Source organism: Embiotoca jacksoni, unplaced genomic scaffold (assembly GCF_022577435.1).
Source record: "Embiotoca jacksoni isolate LCO1_2020_lvr unplaced genomic scaffold, fEmbJac1.0.p SCAF_66, whole genome shotgun sequence".
NCBI classification, from domain to species: domain Eukaryota; kingdom Metazoa; phylum Chordata; class Actinopteri; family Embiotocidae; genus Embiotoca; species Embiotoca jacksoni.
The window spans coordinates 218672-238997 of NW_027185421.1; the positions used below are offsets into that span (position 1 = coordinate 218672).

The 20326-nt window shown below is 42.0% G+C and overlaps 2 protein-coding genes across 2 annotated transcripts; both read right to left on the bottom strand.

The window, feature by feature from the left end:
- Window positions 1-399: 399 nt before the first annotated feature.
- Window positions 400-6435, bottom strand: nr1d2a (nuclear receptor subfamily 1, group D, member 2a). Its single transcript, XM_069175352.1, has 8 exons — window positions 6078-6435; window positions 4005-4241; window positions 3805-3893; window positions 3568-3712; window positions 2704-3443; window positions 2427-2612; window positions 1892-2102; window positions 400-1763 (listed from the first exon to the last, which is right to left on the bottom strand). Exons 1-8 carry the CDS (start codon window positions 6106-6108, stop codon window positions 1564-1566), a joined length of 1839 nt encoding a protein of 612 aa, XP_069031453.1. The 5' UTR covers window positions 6109-6435; the 3' UTR covers window positions 400-1563.
- Window positions 6436-9887: 3452 nt separating this feature from the next.
- Window positions 9888-17803, bottom strand: LOC138213969 (ubiquitin-conjugating enzyme E2 E1). The gene is made up of 6 exons (XM_069175311.1): window positions 17608-17803; window positions 16250-16437; window positions 15701-15751; window positions 12461-12593; window positions 11150-11297; window positions 9888-10165 (listed from the first exon to the last, which is right to left on the bottom strand). Exons 2-6 carry the CDS (start codon window positions 16402-16404, stop codon window positions 10068-10070), a joined length of 585 nt encoding a protein of 194 aa, XP_069031412.1. The 5' UTR covers window positions 16405-16437; window positions 17608-17803; the 3' UTR covers window positions 9888-10067.
- Window positions 17804-20326: the final 2523 nt, after the last annotated feature.

Consider the following 20326-nt stretch of genomic DNA (forward strand, 5'->3'; position numbering starts at 1 on the left):
CCAGTCTTTTTTTTTGGGGGGGGGGGTTTAATATAGGCTTTACATGAAGCTTCTTTTCACAGCTTTTAACCCTATTGTACTTTACACACAACTCTTATATTTGTAAATCTAAAATAAAATTATCATTAATTCACCGCCCAATAGAAAACTAAATCTGCTGATAATAATACTGTGAAATTTTACAAGTTGTTAGATTAATTAAATCTAATGTGATATAAACTGCAGTTGAGACAGAAAGCAGCACAATCTGCTGTTCTGCTGAACACTTGGTTTTCATAGGGATGGAGCTCCACCTAGTGGTGAACAGTAATCACTGCTGTTCAGAGGATTTAATATTTGAATTTAATCATTTATAATATTAAATATACTTAGACATCAATAACCACACAGACCACACAGTATTCTTCACTTTTTTTTATTCATACTATATCATATTTATATTCTATTTTCATCAGATATTTATACATATATATATATATTTATATAGTTATTTACATATGGCCTTGATGCCAGTAAAAGAAACCGATATTTCAACAAAATGACAAAAACAAGTGTCAAAATTCAGTGCTGTGCTGCAAACACAGTTTGATTTAAAAAAGAAAAAAAAGAAAAAAGTAAAATCCAGAAAGTGGGAAAATGACAAAAAGAAACACGTGTTGTGATTACATGTACATGATGCCGTGTCGCACTACTCGTGGGTTTTGTGTCACATCATTTTTCTGCTCCAGAACTTGTGCAAATGTAGTGTTTTGCTTTTTGTAAATGGCGTCATCGACTCCCCCCGGAAATCACCATGCGGGAGGTTCCCGTGCACATGGACACGTAAACAAAATGCAAATTAAACATACGACGCTCTATATATATATATATATATATATATATATATATATATATATATATATATATACACACACACCGAGACGAGGAGCAGATGCTTTCCGAGGCGAGGGGAGTAATCCGAGTAATATTTGTCCACTTTAAGTACAGCCATGCATTAGCAGCGTCATCGTCACACGTTCTTCGATACGTTTTTTTCTGATAGCTTGCCTTCCTCGTCACACACGTAGCAGTCTTTAAGTATTGGACCACGCACACATGTATGTAAAGTACAGTACATATCGTCTCTCACATTCACCTGCTCGTCACAGAATACACTTTGGAATTAAATGGCTTTTTTGGAGGAAAACAACAACAACAACAACAACAACAACAACATTCTAATCCGAATCTTCCCGACTAATCAGATTCTACTTTGTCATAAGGTCGTAAAGCCAGTTAAGTACTCGTCTTTCTCTGGAGAATAAAAAGTAAAAAAACAACAACAAAAACCTCTGACACACGTGTACTGCCGTGTGTTTGTGTGCAACAAGCGTAAGCGGTCTCTTCTATAAATACAGTACGTCTTATATCTCGCTCTCTCTTCTGACCCCACGTGGCCTACTTAACAAAAATAGAATAAAAAATAACTTTTCATACAATCTAGAAACAAAACTGGGTTGGTTGAATACGAGGGGTGAGGAGGAGGAGGAGGGAGCCCCCCCCCCCCCCCCCGGGAAGAAGCCTTTAAGGGTGCACTTTGAACGAGAGCAGTTCCTCCGAGTGCACGTTGTTGAGTGAACGCAGCTCGGGCAGTTTGAGCAGCAGCTTGGTGAAGGTGGTGGCCGACTCGTCGCCGTGGTTCTGCATCACCAGGTTTCGCAGCGCCCGGATCAGTCTGTCCTGCAGGGCCTCCACCGGGTTCAGGTCCTGGATCCCCGAGCGGTCTGAGACGGAGACGAGACGGAGAGGAGGACACGTTAACACCGGAGACGCAACAGCAGATCGAAAAAAAAAAAATCTTTATATATATATATATAGATATATATATATAGATATATATACGCGTTCTTACCGGCTGAGACGAGCACCACGGCGGTGAAGAGGCTCATCTCGTCGGCGTCGAGCCGCAGAGCCGCCAGCTTCTCGCTGAACTCGCACATGGAGTTGAGCAGCTCGCCGGCGCCCAGCGACCGCAGCGTGTCCAGGCTGTAGCGTTTGCCGCTCAGGAAGGTCACCGTGCGCTCGGCCACGTTGAACAGAGAGGCGAACCGGACCATCAGCACCTGGCGGGTCGAGAGAGAGAAGAAGAAGAGTTTGTCATTTGTTTGCAGCACACTGAAGACTGAATAATTCTGATGCCGTTTTTTTGTCCGTTCAGCTTTTCAGTGGACGTTATGATGTCACACTAAAAGCTGAAGGTTAGTCAGCGTTTCGGGAGCACCTGATTGAACTACAACTAAAATATCTGAAACGACGTCACGGATTTTGTGAAGTCTCTTTTCATTTCCATTCTGTTATCGGAACAAATATTAGTCGGCTCTGTTTGAGGAAGCCGCGGTCGGCTCGCGCAAAAAACCAACACGGCGCGTCGACGCTCGGCCTCTCACCTCGAAGGTCCCGGCCTTCAGCAGGCTCACTTGGTCGTGCTCGGGGAGGTCGCGGAAGCCCGGGATCCTCTTGGCGAACTCGACCACCTCCCGCACGGCGGGGGTGAAGCTCATGGAGAACTCCTCCCAGATCTCCTGGCTGGGCTTGCGGGGGTCCACGTAAGGTGAAGTGTTCATCGGGCAGACCTGGAGAACACGGAGGACCTGAGAGTTCATTTCAAGGTAATCGGAAAGCGGTCTGGTGTTCTGCTGCGAGACGAAGAAACCAACGACTCACCAGGTGTGCTCTGCTGCTCACGCAGCCGGTTGGTCCACGGTAACCACATGAGGCAGTTTGTGTATTGAAGTCATGCTGTCTTTGGCTGTCTTCTGACGGTTCACAGCTGGGGGCGCTGCTGAGCTGCTGCTGCTGGTAGACTCCTCTGTCCTCCCTGTAAGCAGAGTTGGTGACGTGCTGGCCACCGCTGTAAACTTTGTGCCGGTAGCCGCCCGCCGCCGCGTTGTTGTTGTTCCAGCAGTTCCAGCTCTCCTGCCGCTGCTCCTCCTCCGTGCGGCCTTCGGCACCCGTCTCCGGGGCGACCGGCGAGGGCGTGGCCTGGCCCCGGCGCGCCGACCTCTGCTGGCCGAACGCGAAGGCGCCTTGGTGCTGCCTGCTCACCGCCACGACCGCCTCGTCCTCGCCGCTGTCCGACCCGCAGGACGACGCCGAGCTGGAGTTGGTGTCCATGGAAACCACCGACTCAGAGTCCTGGGCGCACTGCGGGGAGGAGGGGTTGGAGCAGGACGGAGACTCGGAAGCGGCGGAGGAGGAGGAGGAGGAGGAGGAGGAGGAGGAGGAAGAGGACGGCGAGGCGCTGGCGTCGCCGGTCATGGCCTCCATGGGCAGGGGGGGGCTCTGGTGGCCGTGCAGCATGCTGTGCAGCTGGCTGTTGTTGCTCATCATGTTGTTCATGGCGTTCTGCATCTCCAGCAGCATCCTCTGCTTCTCTCTCTTCGGGATGCGACCAAACCTGACAGCTGAGAGAGAGAAAAAAAAAACGACAGATGTTAGTTTGACGAATTAAGGAGCACGAAAAGAATCAACAGGTTGTTTTTTTCTGTTTGAAATGCAGAAAAAAAAAAAAAGAAGAAAAAACCTCACCGTCTCTGGACATGCCGACGGACAGACACTTCTTGAAGCGGCACTGCTGGCAGCGGTTCCTGTTGATCCTCATGATGGTGCAGTTCTCCATCTTAAGACACTTCTTGTACTGGATGTTCTGCTGGATGCTTCTCCTGAAGAAGCCCTAAAGAAGCACAACGACATCCCCGTGATGAGCAAAGAGGACACAGATCAAAGCGGGCAGAGAGGAAAAACGCGTCCGGGAGCCCGTCTCACCTTGCAGCCTTCGCAGGCGTGGACGCCGTAGTGGAAGCCCGAGGCCACGTCGCCACACACCTTGCACAACAGCACCATGCCGTTGATTTCTGCAAAGAGACAAAAAAACAAACAAAAAGAGGAACGGTGAGTCACGGGCACCGGACCGGGAACGGCTCGACGCGCTTGTTTTTTTTTTTCTTCAACGTGTCCGTGCTCACTCGTGATGCTGCTCTTGGCCGACGTGGACGACCGGCCGGCCTTCTCGGTGCCGTGGCCGCGCTGGTGGCCCGTCTTGGCCGGCGGAGCGATGTCCACCACCATGCCCACGGCCCTGCTGGGCAGCGAGGGGCGGGACGGGGGCGGAGACGTCGACAGGTAGCCGCCGCCGGGGCTGCTGCTCATACAGGACTCCGGGCTGGAGGCGGAGCCGGAGGAAATGTAGGCAATGACGCCTCCTGTCGAAGAGGAAGGCGAAGACTCTTTAGACATCGCTCCACGCGTATCAAAAGTATAAAAAAAAAAAAAAAAAAAGGCGGAAAAGTTCAAATTCAGACACGTACTGTCATCGTTCTAACGTGGAAACTATTTTACTTTCATATAAACCGAATTTTGTGAGAACACGTGCGAAGCACATCGAGATATGTGGGTTTGTTTTTTTTTAGCCTGAGGTTGGAGCACGAGTTAAAACACAAGCAGTAATAAAAAAAATAAATGTGAAAAATAGACTTGCTCTGTCTGCCAAATAAACAGTGCAAATAAATCCGTACAGAAGTATGTGTCTGTGACACACCCAAGGAGTACTGCTGTGGGTGTATGTGTGTTTTTGTATGCGTGTGTTTCCTGGTTGGTTTAGTCAGCACTAAGATTTGACCTGTTTATCACCTCCAGTGCTTTTTGCTGGTTGGATAACAGGTGTTACATAACAGGCCCGGGTCTCTGTGCAGACAGGGTCACCGAAGCACCGGGGCAACCCGTGCAACCAAACACACTCACAGGAAAACAACCGCCTGCGGGTTACGTAATGACATGTGTGCCCCTGTGTTCAGGAAATAACTCCGCCCCTTTTAAAACAAATAATAAGAATAAGAATAATTTAAAGAGTCAACAGATGCAGGTTTTTGTATATTTTCCAATATATGTCACATACGTGCCCTCGGGCAAGGCACTGAGATTTAACACCGTCCCTCTCTGGAATGTTTAAAGTGAATGAACTGAAGTAGGGCGGTGCGGAAAAACACAAACAAAACAAACACTCACGTTTGCACACAAAACATTAAAACTTTGCAGCTTTAATGGAATTTTTTTATTATTATTATTCTACAGCTCTTGAAAGAATAATAAAAAAAAAAATTTTTTAAATGGGCTTCTCTTTCACGCGCCACCCACACGTGGACCTGTCATGAATTTCTGTGAAAGCGAAGCACGAGGAGGAGGAGGAGGAGGAGGAGGCGGAGGAGAAGGGGGGGGGGGGACAGATCTAGGTCAGCGCGCTGGCTGTCTCCACCCCGTCTCACGTGTATCTCGCAGTCGAGCCTCTCGCCAGGAGTCCTGCGTACAACGTGGATTATTCAATGTCATACGTCACGGGCTGCGCTCCGACCAATGGGAGAAGCGTTCCAGTCGAAGCGTGCGCGCTGATAGGAACGCCCCTCGACCAATCGGAGGAGCGTTCCGGAAAGCCTGTACACACGGACACATGGCTAGTCTACGCTGTCCATGTGAGAGCGGCCGGAGGAAGCGGAACACGGCTGTTGTGTCAGATAGAAACGCCGAACTGCCCGACTCCTCTCACCGATTTGAAAACACGGGGAAAACAAAACAAAAAGAGCCAGAACGAGGTTTATTATCACACTTCGAGCTCACGACAACGCAACAGTGCGATTTTAAAACGCGCGTCAACAATTTCCGACGCTTAATCGACGATTATAAATGCTGCAATACAGCGAGAAGAGAAAAACAAACAAAACTTCCAATGACTGGGACGGAAGACTTTTACGTTCCTCCTTCTGATCCACCATTATCACCTCGATCTGTTTTTAGAAACACTCACTGTGATGCGTTCAATGGCACAAATATGCGCAAACAAACCAAAATAAAATATTGACGGAAGGTAAAATAAAAAAAATAATAAAACTGCTGCAATAATACAGCCGGGCTCGGTGATGAATGAATGTCACCGACACTGCAGCAAAGTGTCTGCGCGCGCGCACACACACACACACACACACACACACACTCGTATTGGTTTCTCTTGAAACAGGACATTTCCCGTCAAAGATCCGTCTTCTTACCGGGCTTGGCTGTCTCCACGTCCTCTGGCATCTTCGTCCGAGGAAGGAAAAAAAAAAGAATCTCCCAACAAACTGAACTCAACTTGTCACGAAAAAAAACCCCCAAAAAAAACCCCCAAAAAACAACGACGGAGATTAAAGTCGATGGCGAGCGAGTAAAAAGACGGAGCTCATATCAGGGATCCGTTTCGGGGAACGAGTCTGCGGGGTCCTCCTGCGAGAGATCGGGTCGGGAACGAACGGCCGGCTCGGAGGAACTCCCCCCTTGTTGTGCGACTGCGGGTTCGTCAGGAGAACTAAATGTTCTCAATAGCGGGGCGCGCCCATGTGACCCGTTTGTCGGCCACGCCCCTCCGCCCGGCCGCTCGAGCCGCTTTAACCCAGTGACACACTTTCAGGACGCCGGAGGGGGCGGAGCCAAAGCGCCGCGGCGACGTAAGAGAGGAACGGTAACACAGCGGTCACGTTGCAGACGCAACGTGAAGTGGAGAGCAAGTACGGGCCGGCACGGCGAAGCTGCGTGCGTTCACGAGGTGAACCGGAGAGCCTTCCGCTTGGAGGCATTTCTGCACAACGCAGCCGGAGGAGGAGCAGGAGGAGGAGGAGGAGGAGCACGTTTTCAGGCCCTTCACCGCAGTAAAAGTACAAACAATACACAGTGGAGCTACTTTACTACGCGTAAAAGTCCTGCGTTCAAAACTGTACTTGAATAAGAGTATTAGAAGCTGTGCTTAAATATAAGTATTAGACGAAAATAATAATCAAAAGTATCGAAGGTAAATGTACGAATGACAAACTGTGAAAATACTCTACTACAAGTACTACATTCAAAACTGTACTTGAATACAAGTATTTGAAGAAAATAATAGAATCAAAAGTAAATGTACTAATGCCAAACTGTGAAAATACGCTACTACAAGTACTCCATTCAAAACTGTACTTGAATACAAGTATTTGAAGAAAATAATAGAGTATGTATCAAAGGTAAAAGTATTGATTCCACAGTGAAACTTCTTTACTACAAGTAAAAGTACTACATTCAAAACTGTACTTGAATAAGAGTATGAGAAGCTGTACTTAAATATAAGTATTAGACGAAAATAATAATCAAAAGTATCAAAGGTAAAAGTACGAATGACAAACTGTAAAAATACTCCACTACGAGTAAAAAGTACTACATTAAAAACTGTACTTGAATACAAGTATTTGTAGAAAAAAATAGAATCAAAGGTAAATGTACTAATGCCAAACTGTGAAAATACTCTACTACAAGTACTCCATTCAAAACTGTACTTGAATACAAGTATTAGAAGAAAATAATAGAGTATGTATCAAAGGTAAAAGTACTGATTCCACAGTGAAACTTCTTTACTACAAGTAAAAGTACTGCATTCAAAACTGTACTTGAATACAAGTATTAGTAGAAAAAAATACTCAAAGAATCAAAGGTAAAAGTACTAATACCATACTGTGAAAATACTGCACTACAAGTAAAAGTACTGTAATCCAAACTGTACTTAAATACAAGTATTAGAAGAAAGAAATACTCAAAGTATCAAAGGTGAAAGTATTAATACCACATTGTGAAACTACTCTCCTATAAGTAAAAGTACTACATTCAAAACAGTACTTGAATGCAAGTATTAGAACAAACAAATACTCAAAAGTATATATTCTTTTACTACTCTGAAAGATCGTCGTGTGTTTGGATCGTTTCCGTTCTGTAAGAACCACATATCTCCAAAAAGTTTCTTAAAAAAAACACATTTTCCAGCGAATCCGAGTGAAACGGTTTATTTCCCCTGAAAAGTAATTGAATTTTCTCGGCCCGTGAAGGAACATAGAGTCCTTCTGTTCATCAGAACAATCCTCTCAAAACCACCCAATTTCGAGAGACATGTTTTTTTGTTTTTTTACTGGACAGAAAGAACAACTGTCGTCTTAGAAGTAACCAAAGCTGTCAGACAAACGTAGAGGAGTAAAACGTTCGATGTTTTACCTCTGAGTTTTAGAACAGCAGGAGTATGAGGTATGCATTAAGTGGAAGTACAAATACCTCAGATTTGTGTTTTTTTTTCATACAGTACTCGAGTAAATGTACTTGGTTACATTCCACCACCGCTCTGTGACGCTGTGCCGAACGGATCGCGTGTGAAACCACGTCATCAGGACGTCTCCGTGTGTCCAACACCTGGCAGCTGAAGAACATAATGTGGTCAGAACATGATGTCCTCGGCAGAAATTCGACATGTTAGCTTGCACATAATGATGTTTATTATGATTACTGCCTCGTAAATCGCGGCTTTTTTATTTTTTTTTACGCTCAGCTGCACACTGGCTGATGGGAATGTAAAAATAATGAACTTTTCCACGACAGATAACCGAATGAATCTTGTTTAAATCATGTTTGGGATTTGACGCTGCACGTGTGTTTTCAAAATAAGTCAACTATCAACTTTTGGGAAATAAAAGGATCAAATATATAAAGGCCTACACGTAAAAGTACTACATTCAAAACTGTACTTGAATACAAGTATTACAAGAACAAAATACTCGAAAGTATCGAAGGTAAAAGCACTAATACCATACTGTGAAAATACTCCACTACGAGTAAAAGTACTGTAATCTAAACTGTACTTAAATAAAAGTTTTAGAAGAAACAAATACTCAAAAGTATCAAAGGTAAAAGTACTAATACTGCACTGTGAAAATACTCCACTACAAGTAAAAGTCCTGCATTCAAAACCTTACTGAAGTATAAGTATATATACGTATGATCTATACTTAATGTATCAAAAGTAAAAGTACACAATGCAGTAAATGCTTCCTGTTCTTGGATTAAAACAAAATACATCTGGGTGTTGCAGAAAAAGAAAAAGAAAAAGAAAAGCTGAGCAGATATTATTAGATTTTGTGCATGAATGCATGTTAATGGTTCAGACGGAGAGAAAAGAAGAACTGAGGAGTTTATGTTTTTTTCGACGGGTCTCCTTTGACTTCCTTGTGTGTGGACTTCACACCGATGTGCCGAATCATCGATTAATTGTCCTTCATCAACAGAAATTGATTTCTTTGAGGCGCCTGTCGTCCTTACGAAAATGAGTTTTCATTATTTGTGTCCGTTGCAGACGACGCGATGCACGCCGTCCACCTGACTTTGACGTCTTGAGGTCACAGGACCTCCGTGATCGACATACTTCATATACTTTGACCCCCGCAGCGCACTTGTATTTAATGAGCAGCGGTATTTCCATCTTTGGCACGCTAAAAGCATTATCTTCACGGTCGGTGCAGCTCGGGCTCAACAAAGCTGTGAAAGGAACTAAAATCGTGCCGACTTGCTTCCGTATCAACTCCAACACAAAGAGGGATTATTATCGTCATGCGTTTTAAAAACAGTCTGAAAATAAGAGGCGTTGCCGTAATAACTGGTTGCTTGTTAAGGTGATAGCTTTCTTTTTCGCCCAGAGAGTTCAAAAACTTGTCATGATCGTGTTGTAATAAACATGTTGGCCACTGGGGGGCTCTGCAGTGAAATCAGAAACATCATGGTCACTTTTAGCGTCTATAAGCCGCATATATGAACATTAAACACGACAAGAGTCGATGTCAAACTCCCGGACTTTCACTGACTAAAAAGCGGAAATTTCATGACCTATAATGAACAGGAAAACAGGATACGGTTGTGCTGAGCAGACATAAAAAACAAAAACAAAAACTTTCCTGATTAAAAACAGGCTGCTAATAAGCTACATTTTTTTGTATTTCTGTCAGTGACCTCTAAAATAAAAACAAGGAGGCGGACACGACTTCCTTTCCATTGTGTTCCTTTATTACCATATTTGTGGAGATAACTTAATCAGGAAGCAAAAAATATACCAGACAATAAAGTACTAAAAATCTGAGATAGAAATAACCCCTCCGACACAAACGACCCAGATCCCACCCTCCTCCTCCTCCTCTTCGTCCTCCTCCTCTTCCTCGCTGGGTTTATGTGGCGTATCGCTTCGTCCACTGTTTGGCTGTGCGGTCATGCTCCGCTCTGTTAGTCGTGTACTGGGTGGCGATGCTTCCCACCAGGGGATCAGCTGAGGCGGGAAAAAATAAATAAATATATATATACATGTTTCACGTTAACTTCATCTGCACGTAAAAGTACGAATAGTCCAAAAAAACTCAAAACCAAATCGGAGGCGATCGAAAGAGTTTTTAAACAAGTTCCCCGTTTTTAATACTACTTTAATTTACCTGTTTCAAAATAAGAGCGTGTTTTTTTTTTTTTAAATTTTACATTAAATAGTAAAATATTTGAGCAGAGTCTCAAATCTTTACTGAAAGCAGCGCGTCGACTGTGGGACTGAACGAGTCTCCATCTGCGGCTCCAAGAGGCTGGTAAAATGTAAATAAATAAAAAAAAACACTCCCCGGTGGCCTTTGCTCCGAGCAGCAAAGTCCATTTATAAACCAGAATAGGACGTCAGAGAAAACACAGCGGGTTTCCTGTCAAAACATTTACAAGACTTGAGTTTCAGGTTTGTGTTGATTTGTAAAACCATAGAAAGTGTTGTTTTAGGGGCTTCAAAGGGGATTTAAAAATCACTTTTCTGAACCAGCTCCTCTGAAACACTCTTGTTCACTCGAGTGTTTTTACTTCTGATCCAGTTTCAAGCTGCAAAAAAAAAGCAGCCAGAGGAACGAGCGAAAACTGAAACGATTCCGTCTCCCTGTTTGTTGCAGCAAACTGAGCACGTAATAAAAAAAAACAACAACAAACAACCGCTAAAGGCCCTTCAACGCTGGCTGTCAAAGCTCCAAACAATGTGGATCTTTGGTGACCAAAAACAGCCGGCGGCAAAACTCAGACTGTGTCAGAAGTTTAGGATCAAGTTCTCACAGTTTGACGTCAACAACTCATTGGGAAAAAAAACAACAAACAAACAAACCAGAAAAGATGGCGCTGTAAAGAAATTAAAAAATTAAAAAAAGGGGGAAAACTTTGCGCAGCTGGAAGATGGATGAGCTGCTTCGCTCTTTTAGTTTTTTCAATGTCGACGCGTCTCTCTCCGTCTTACCTGGGTTGCAGTCTGTGAGCAGGGAGCAGATGGACAGCAGCACCTTGGAGATGGTGAGGGCGGGGCTCCAGTTGTCCTTCAGGATGTCCAGACAGATCACACCCTGACTGTTGATGTTGCAGTGGTAGATCCTCGTACGGAAAGTTACCTGCAGACACACAACAACAACAACATGTTTATTTATTCATTGGTCTTACTTTTTTTTTTTAAGAATTTTTTTTATCCATCTTATTTCATTGGATACGTATTTGTCATTTTCTTCTCTCAGTGTGCACCTTTCTTTTTCCCAAACTGTGTTTCTATGCTGCTGTGATGACAAAATTTCCCCACTGTGGGATTAATAAAGTCTTATCTATCTATCTATCTATCTATCTATCTATCTATCTATCTATCTATCTATCTATCTATCTATCTATAAAGCAGTTATTAAAAGAGGACATGCAACCCCTGAAAATGAATTTACCGTGAGACTTTTTATCGACAGTTGATTCTATGATTTTAAAGCAAGCAGTCACACATTTCAGAAAATTGGAAGAATTGAGGACTATTCAGTTTAGTATTGGACCGCAGAGACCGAACTTGCTTGTATTTGTCTGGAGACCCCCAAAAAACACAACAACAAAAACCACCCTCTGCTGGCCGAATACAGGTACTACAGCTGCAAGGAAACATGATCACGAAAGGAAAATCCCTTTTTGCTTATCAGTACACAGATCCACCGTCAACACAAGTGCTGAAACTCAGGAGCATAAAAGTCCCCAAACACACAAAAAATACAGCGTAATGTATTCTTGTTTGAGTAATGTTGGATAAAACGTGCGTTCAGGCTGCTGGAAATTGAAATTCGTACGCTACATTTCAATGAACGGACGTTTTCAACATTTAACGCAGCTAGAAAAACCAGGCAGACGAGGCTAATTACCAAGTAGCGTATTTTTTTGGGGCATATTTTCTTCCCTTAACCACAAACGCTGCCACGTCAACATTACGCCAAACCTACGTCTCAGAGCTTTGGAAAAAAACAACAAAAAAAAAAAACTCCCACAATTCCACAGGGGAGGATATTCCCACCTCGACGAGCCTTTAAGGTGTATTATCCTGCTTCGGATGCTCAAAACTTTCCCGACTCCCCAGCTGCTCTTGAACGCAGCATTAAGAAAAAAGACACGTTTCGAAATGATTTAAGAATAATTCAAGGAAAAAAATTCTAAATTTAAAAAAGACATTATAAACAAACTAAAGAAGAAGAAATTTAAGAAAATTACAAAATTGAATGCAGCACCCGTCTTTTTATTTGGGGGGGGGGGGTACCTTGGGGGGTTTGAAGGGGTAGTCGGGCGTGAAGGCGATGTCCAGGAAGAAGACCCCTCCCTCGTACACGGAGCCCGGCGGTCCCAGGATGGTCGACCTCCACTCGTAGATGTTGTCTCCTTTGGGGCCGGCGCTGCGGGGCAGAAAACACGCCACAAATCATCTCAACGCGGTAAAATACGTTCGGATCATTTATTGATTTAATTTTTTTGTCTTCATCAATAATCCAGAAGAGGAAAAAACACAAACACAAACAACAACAACAATGTGCCGTTACAAAGTTCATCTCATCTACACACACACACACATGAAACGCACACAGCAAAAACACACATTCATGAATAAATCAAATCAAAGAGGGATTTAAAAAAAAAATTTTTTTTTAAAAAAGACACCCACACCGAGTATCAGATTGAGATCGGCATCAATGGCAGTAATGAATGCAGTGTGAACTACAGTATGAGGGTCATTCATGTGTGTGTGTGTGTGTGTGTGTGTGTGTGTGTGTGTGTGTGTAACGTGATGAATCACAGTACACAGAATCCCCCAATTCAAGATCTGCCTGATATATTTCATTAAAGGGAAGTTCCCACCAAAAGAAAAATGTAAAGAGCACTTGTGGTGAAGTTGATACTGTAAGAAACATTTCCAGTATTTTTGAAGCTCTGGGAATCAAGACCAAGAAAATCCCATCAGGGACTTCTTTTGAAGTGCGCTGCTTTATGATGGATTTCTTTCAATTTAAAAAAAAAAAGAAAAAAGAAAAGAATAATTTGGCAGGTTTTCTGATCGTGCAAATAGTTTCAATATATCCCTCCTTCAAAATGTGGAGCGGTCAAAGTTTCCCCTTGTGCATCATTCAGAAGATGATTAAGTTCAAGGATAAAATCCCCGGCGACGTGCCGACGCGTCATGATCTGTAATCTGCATTGATTTTTTTTTTTTTCTTCCTCAAAGCGGCGCAGCTTTTATCCCTCTTACACGCAGTCTTGAGCCTCTTGAGGGTTCGTGAGTACAAGACATTTGTACAGAAGATTTCAAAAACCGTCTTTAATGTTTAAACTGAGCAGCAGAGATGATTACAGCTCCGCAAGGAATTCATATGTTCTCATTATTTGATAAAGTGGATTTAGTTCATATAGAGGTGGAAAGATTAGGAGTAAATTCATCAACAACTAATTTATAAGCAACTATTTTGCACATTTAAGGTGCAAAATTTTATGTTCGGTTTTTAGTTTGGCGTAACGTTTATCATCTTGGTTTTTAAGTTTTAATTGTTGTCTTTATTTGCTGTGTTTATTATATTTTACTGATTTGTACCTATTGATTTTTAACAAGTCATTTTGTTATAGTCATTTTATGTCTCTCGTTTCCTTTCATCTGTATTTTATTATTGTTAAACTTATTGTTCTGTTTGTTTGCTTTTGTGTGTGTGTGTGTGTGTGTGTGTGTGTGTGTGTGTGCTTTTGTTCTCATGTGAAGCTCTGTGGGCTGAATCCTTGTATGAAAGGTGGTAATAGAAATAAACCAGAGTTGAGTTTTGGGATTTCAGCATCTCTGTGTGAAGATTTGCGGTTTCTTTCTCTAAATAATAAATGTTTGTGATTTTTTTTTTAAGATCTGTTGCTCAGACAAAAAAAAAACCAACATGGTGTTAACATGTCACTTCATACTTTAATCTGGAAAAATAAGTGGCAGATTAAGCAGTACTGAATTTGGCACTAAAAATTAACTTGAATATATCGCCCCCTTGTGGACATTTGTGTATTACATTAAACAGATTATCATAAAACAGCAGGCACTGAATTAAACATGGTTTTAAGGCAGGTTGTATTTTAAGCTGTCACACAGCGCTGTTGTAATTAGTCCATTATGAACTAACCGTCCTGACCTATTTGTAAATTCATCACTTGTGTTTTGTCCTTCATTGTCGGAGCTTTTCAGCTGCAGTCATGCATCTTTAATCCATGATTTAGGCCATTAAATTAACCCGACAACTTCATCATGCTTCAGTCAGAGACACAAATCACCTGTTCAGTCACTTAGTCCTTTTTCAGTTGAGTCTGTTGTTTGTGTTTCCTTTCCACCTCTTTATTTGTTGGCGTTTGTCAAGTTTTGACTGTTAAAATTGTTTACTGTTTCTGCATAAGAACATAGTTGAATATCAGCCCACAGAGAAAAAGATAACTGATTACTGTATTAATAAAAGCAAAACTGTTTTTGTTTTTTTTGTTTTGAACACTTTTGCTTCCCTGCAGCAAAAATAAAAGCTTCATTTCATGTTTATGAAAGGCGGCAGCCAGCAAACTGAAAATTCAACAGCTTTCCTCCCCCTGAACGATGCCTGTTGTTTAATGCATGAGGAAAAAAGTCTGAAGCAAAGTGGCAGCAGTGACAACAACATGTAGAAACATATTGTAGTTTTAAGGCTGTGACTGAGAATAAATATCAACTTGTTTTTCTTTCATTTATCAGCAGATACCCAGACGGTGTTGATTTTTTTTTTTTTTTTAACAAAATAAATCACAGTAAAACAGGTGCAGATTGATCATTTATTTTCATCATTACGTTCTCAGCCAATTATTTTATGAAATTTTCAAAATCCAAAATATTCAGTTTATCTCCCTTTAAATGAATTTAAATCTGAAAAATGTCATTATTTGAGAATCAAATGTTTGCTTTTGTGCTTTAAAACAACTAAATATTCTTATTTGTATTAACAAATCCATTTTAATATTCTGTCTATCAGCTCCAAATAGCCTTTCCGTTGTAATTTATACTTTTGGTTTTGGATCCATCCATCTTACACAAACTTACAGCTACTTCAAATGGAAAAAAAAAATAAAAAATAAGCATTATATATTTTAAAAAGGTCCACGGGCTGAACGTGTTTGCAATTTCTCAGGTGCAAGATAGTTTTGGATGGACTAAAAAGCAAAACAATTGCAGAATTATTAATAGACCCGAGTCGTAGTGATGTACAAAGACTTACTGTATCTCATCGATTCACATCTAATGTTGTAGAAATATCTCCATGTATTGTTAAATAAAGTGAAGTTATCGACACTGAAGGATCAAGAAATGTGGAGTTCGGATGGAGTTCAGGTTTTAACAACATCCGCCATAAAAAAAAATAAATAATAAAAACGGTCCGATTACTGACGAAGAACACGACTGGATAGAAATCTAAAAGCTTTCAACAAACAAACTTAACAGCTTTTAAATCACAATGAAACTCACCTGCAGTTTGGCGGGGGGTCCAGCGTGATGTCGGCCAGCTCTTTCTGAATCCTGCACACAAGAGAACCAAAAATCAGCTGCGGCACAATCACATCCCCAAGAACTCAAAACAAAACAACGCAAGAGCTTTATTTATCCAAATCACTTCACAATAACGCAAAATCCCTCCGAGGGTGGCTTATGTTGTGATTTGTTGGTAAAAACGAATAAAATTGAGTCGATCCAAATTTACAGCCGGAGAGAGGAATCAGATTATCCGCCCGAACCCTACAACCCGCCAGCAAATCACATTTTACACCTTTTTAATGGTAAAGAAATTGAAATGATTTCCACATTTCAGAGGGTTCTTGAACTAACCGCGTGCACCGAACGCTTTCCATCCGGAAAAATAACCAACTTCGTGATAAAAAATTTAACTTTTTTTCCCTTCTTATCCGATTTATGACATAAAAACCGCATCATACTGCACCAAAGACGTCCGAGGTCTTCCTACTCCGAGACACGATCGCGAGTTCGATTTTTTTATTTATTTTTAAATTGAATTCGTACCTTTTGGCGCTGGTGGAAAGCAGCTTGGAGGTCTTGCTCATGCTGGCTTTGCTCTCCCGTTTCTTCTTGCAAAGCGTGTCCCTCTGTCTGGTTTGGCTGGAGGAAGGTGGCGACGAGGAAGAGCTGGTGCTGGCACGGGAATCCTCATCCGACATACCGGTTTTTGGATTTGGAAGAAGAGCCGGACCCTGACGGGGGAAAGAGATTTGTAATTGATTATCCAACAGATGATAATCTTGCTCTTTAAACTACCATGTGTTGTGACTACCTTTTTTTTACTGGTTTACCAACAAACAAACAAACAAAAAAAGTCTATAAAAGGAAATTACAGCTTGTTCAGAATAGTTTCAACAAAAACAAAAACAAAAAGACATCACATTTAAAACCTATTGTGTTTTTTTAAAATCTGCTGGTTATCATCCTGATTTTAAATTTGGATTCTTGTTTTTGTCCAAAGGACTCCAACCTGCTTATTTGACTTGATTATTTAAAAAAGGAAGTTAAAGTAATTATGAGGAACCATCGAGCCTAAATGTCAACATTAGATGTCATTTTAAAGAGTCTATTTATAACCAGTTAACGGGTGCAGCAGTAGGTAGGTGTGATGGAGAGGGACGAGTTCGTTTTTATTTATTTTTTAACGTTATTTTTTTTTTTTTTTTTTTTTTGTGTGTGACGGTTTTAAAACAAACTGCCGGTTACTTCGCTAGCCTTAGCTTTTATTTATTTATTTATTTTTAATTTATTTTTAAATCGCACCGTTCGCACGCGCACACCGAAGTTGAACCATTTCATGACGCTCATCTTCAACCTGCCGTTTATTTTGATTTATCAAATTAAAGGTTAGTTTACCTTTGATGGGGAGGACCCCCCCCCCCTCCTCCCCCTCCTCCTCCTCCTCGCGCAGGGCTACTGCTACCTGCTAACCCCCCTCCTCCACCCCCTACAGAGACTTCAGGCCCACCGACTTTCTGGCACGAGACGTGCGGTAATGTTCATCTCGTCGCCGCTCGTGCCGGTAACTCACGTTAACCGGGTGGAACCGAACCTCTGAAACGGAACAAGCGTGAAACGGCTCCAGACGATAACCGGGAACAGCTTCCCGCTTCCAGCACGTAGTCGGAGCCCATTTTTCCGCGTGCGACCAACTAAACCGTCTCACTTTTTGTTGTTGTTGTTGTTGTTGTTGTTGTTTCTGGTTGTTTGCTTCCTTGCAGCGTGCGTCCGAAACTGAAGCCTTTCGGCCGGGAACGCACACACACGCGCACGCAGGGCGGAGAGGGGAGTCCGGCGCTCTGCCAAACAAACACGGAGAAATCCGCCGCCGTGGAGCGCCTGTTTCGGTTCGAAGAACTTACCCGCTCTATTGTGTCTGGACCTCCGGACCTCTGGACCTCTGGACCTCCGGACCTCCGGACCTCCGGACCTCCGCCACCGTCGAGGCTGGCTGGTGCCTCGTCGCCCCTCTGCGGAACGGAAGTAGCGCAGCGCGGCTGCGGCTGAGACGGCGCCGGTGCTGCTCTGGAAACAGGACGGCTCCGCACCGAGCCGGTTTCTACACAAAAATAAATCACTTATAAACATTTTATTTATTTATATTTTTTTTAATTCAATGACATTAACGCTTCCTGTGAAGCTCAACATCATAATATGACAATTTACAGACTGCAACAGGAGGTTGAGCTTATAAAACTCTTGATTTGACAGGATTTTTTTTTTTTTTTAATATTTCATTTTAATGATACTGAAACCAAACATATCATAAATAAACTGCTAAATCTAACGAGCCAGTGGTTCTACATTTCAAAACATCCCAACTTGATGAGGTAATTGCTATAAAGTGGGACACATAATTACAGTGGGTTGTCCCAATATTGAAGGAGATAATCTGTTGTTGACCATACATACCCAGGGAGATGTATTTTTATTTAATAGATCTTCAGCTATGACTAAGTTGCTGCGTCACTGACCGCAGAAAGAGAGACACCTCCAGTTAAACTGACCACATGTCATCAAAGAATTACTCATGAGGTATTATTACAGCCGTGACTGGAAACTATTTATTGCCGGTGCAGCAGCCTCAGAGAGACAGAGAGCAAATTTTCACTCTTTCCAAAGGTTAATGGGGATATTGGTAGTTTTGAATTAAAAGGGCATCAATTCTCAGCACTTTTCTGCCTCCATTATGTGCAAGCAACATTTCAAAACCTCATTACTTGCGCTGTATCTGGTACAATTACTAATAAATCACATATTAATAGTTAATAAGGTGGATGTGGTGCCCTGCAGCAGTTTAATAGCCCAAATTCGCTGTGCAAAAAAGGTGCAAAAGTTTAAAGGGTTAATTGGGTCATTTCTTTGTCAAATTGTGAACGCTGATGTGTTTTGACAGTAAAATATGTATATTTAACCCATTTTTTAAATCTTGCTTTATAGTTTTCATCAGGTTTTCTTTTTTACATTAAAGTAAAAAAAAAGAAACTTTTGACACTGTCTGATTGTTCCAACGCTTACATAAAGTTGCATAAAGCACACAATGAGTGAAAAAATGTAAACCCAACATGATCACAGTGGAATCACATTATTATCCTCTAATATGGTCTCGCACAAAGACACCATAACAACAGCCTGATGTGGTTTTAAGATCCACCAGAGACTAATTTTCAGGATTTTTAATTCAGACTTTTATTTATTTTATTTTTTTACTGCAACACACCAGCCTAATCCCTTCCTCTACATCCGCTGCCATTATTTCAGCAACAATTAATACAGACATGGAGAATTTAGCCAGTTTGGCCAGAAGCCTTCTATCTCACGGGCGATATTATTTATGCATACCGCCGGCCACTCATCAGGATCCGAACAGCAAAGGACCAAATCAGCGCCTGTTCAGCTGAAAAAGGCTTTTTAGTTGTATGACTAATTTATGATGCAAAAAAAAAATGGCACACCGCCAAAACATATTGGGTTCAGTGAAGTGGTACAAACACTTTTTTGTTTAGAAGCAGAGCCATTCTTTGTTGTTGTTGTTTTGAACACCACCTTAAATATTTCTGTACCAAAGCTCACACACTCTTATTCACATTTCCATTAATACAATCGGATTTGATTCCCTGCAAACTTTCTGTTCCCCCACAAAAATGTGACGTTTCTCTTGCTCAAGTTTCAGGTGAAATCACGACTACTCGGGTGCTGATTTTAATCAGGCGATGTAACTTGGGATATCTACTCGTGAAGGTTGTAGCTTTTAGATTACCAAATCAAATGTACGCGAACGACATAAAAAAAATTAATTAAAAAAAAGGAACATAACGAGGAAAACTTCAGCTAGTTACTTTCCCACCTTTCCGATTATTACTCCCACTCTCTAAATTTATCGTCCTTGAGCCCGTAAACGTGACCTGAGAACTGCGATAAACCTCCTTGGCAGAAGACATCCAGTTTCTGGGTCAAAGGTCAATCTCAAACTTTTATGGAGGTCCATTCATGAGTTTCTGGAGATATCTCGCCAGACCCGAAAGGATAAACAGATAAAAACATCGCACCTCCCCGGAGGGAGTCAATAAAAGCCACGAGATCCTGATAAGAAGTTTGAGCTGATGTTTTATAATCGTGTTTGTTTATGTGACAGAGCGGATGGATGTGGAGGCCGTACTTTTGACACAAATCGCAGGCAGCGTTTTTTTTTGTTGTTTTTTTCTCACAAGCCGACCACAGTGTGTTTTATTGGGTGCTTCAGTAATACAAGTGCACGACAAACCACTCGGCAATTGCAGAGGTGGCGGGTAGCCAGTAAATATACAAGTCCTGTCTCTTTCACAGGCAGACCTATACTTTTGTGGTCTGCCTCAAAAGCCTTTGAAAAAATACATACAGTACAAACAAAATCAGAGGAAGTTTTGAAAAAAAAAGCAATGAAAGGATCCATTAACGCAAAACCTTCCCGTTTTCCATGCAGGTAACATATCGATGACAAATTACAAAAAAATAAAAACAAGAAACAAACAAGAAAAACAAAAGTAAAAGCTGCATGTTTTGTTCCAGGTGCCACTAAGAAATGAGAATACGTACTGTGTA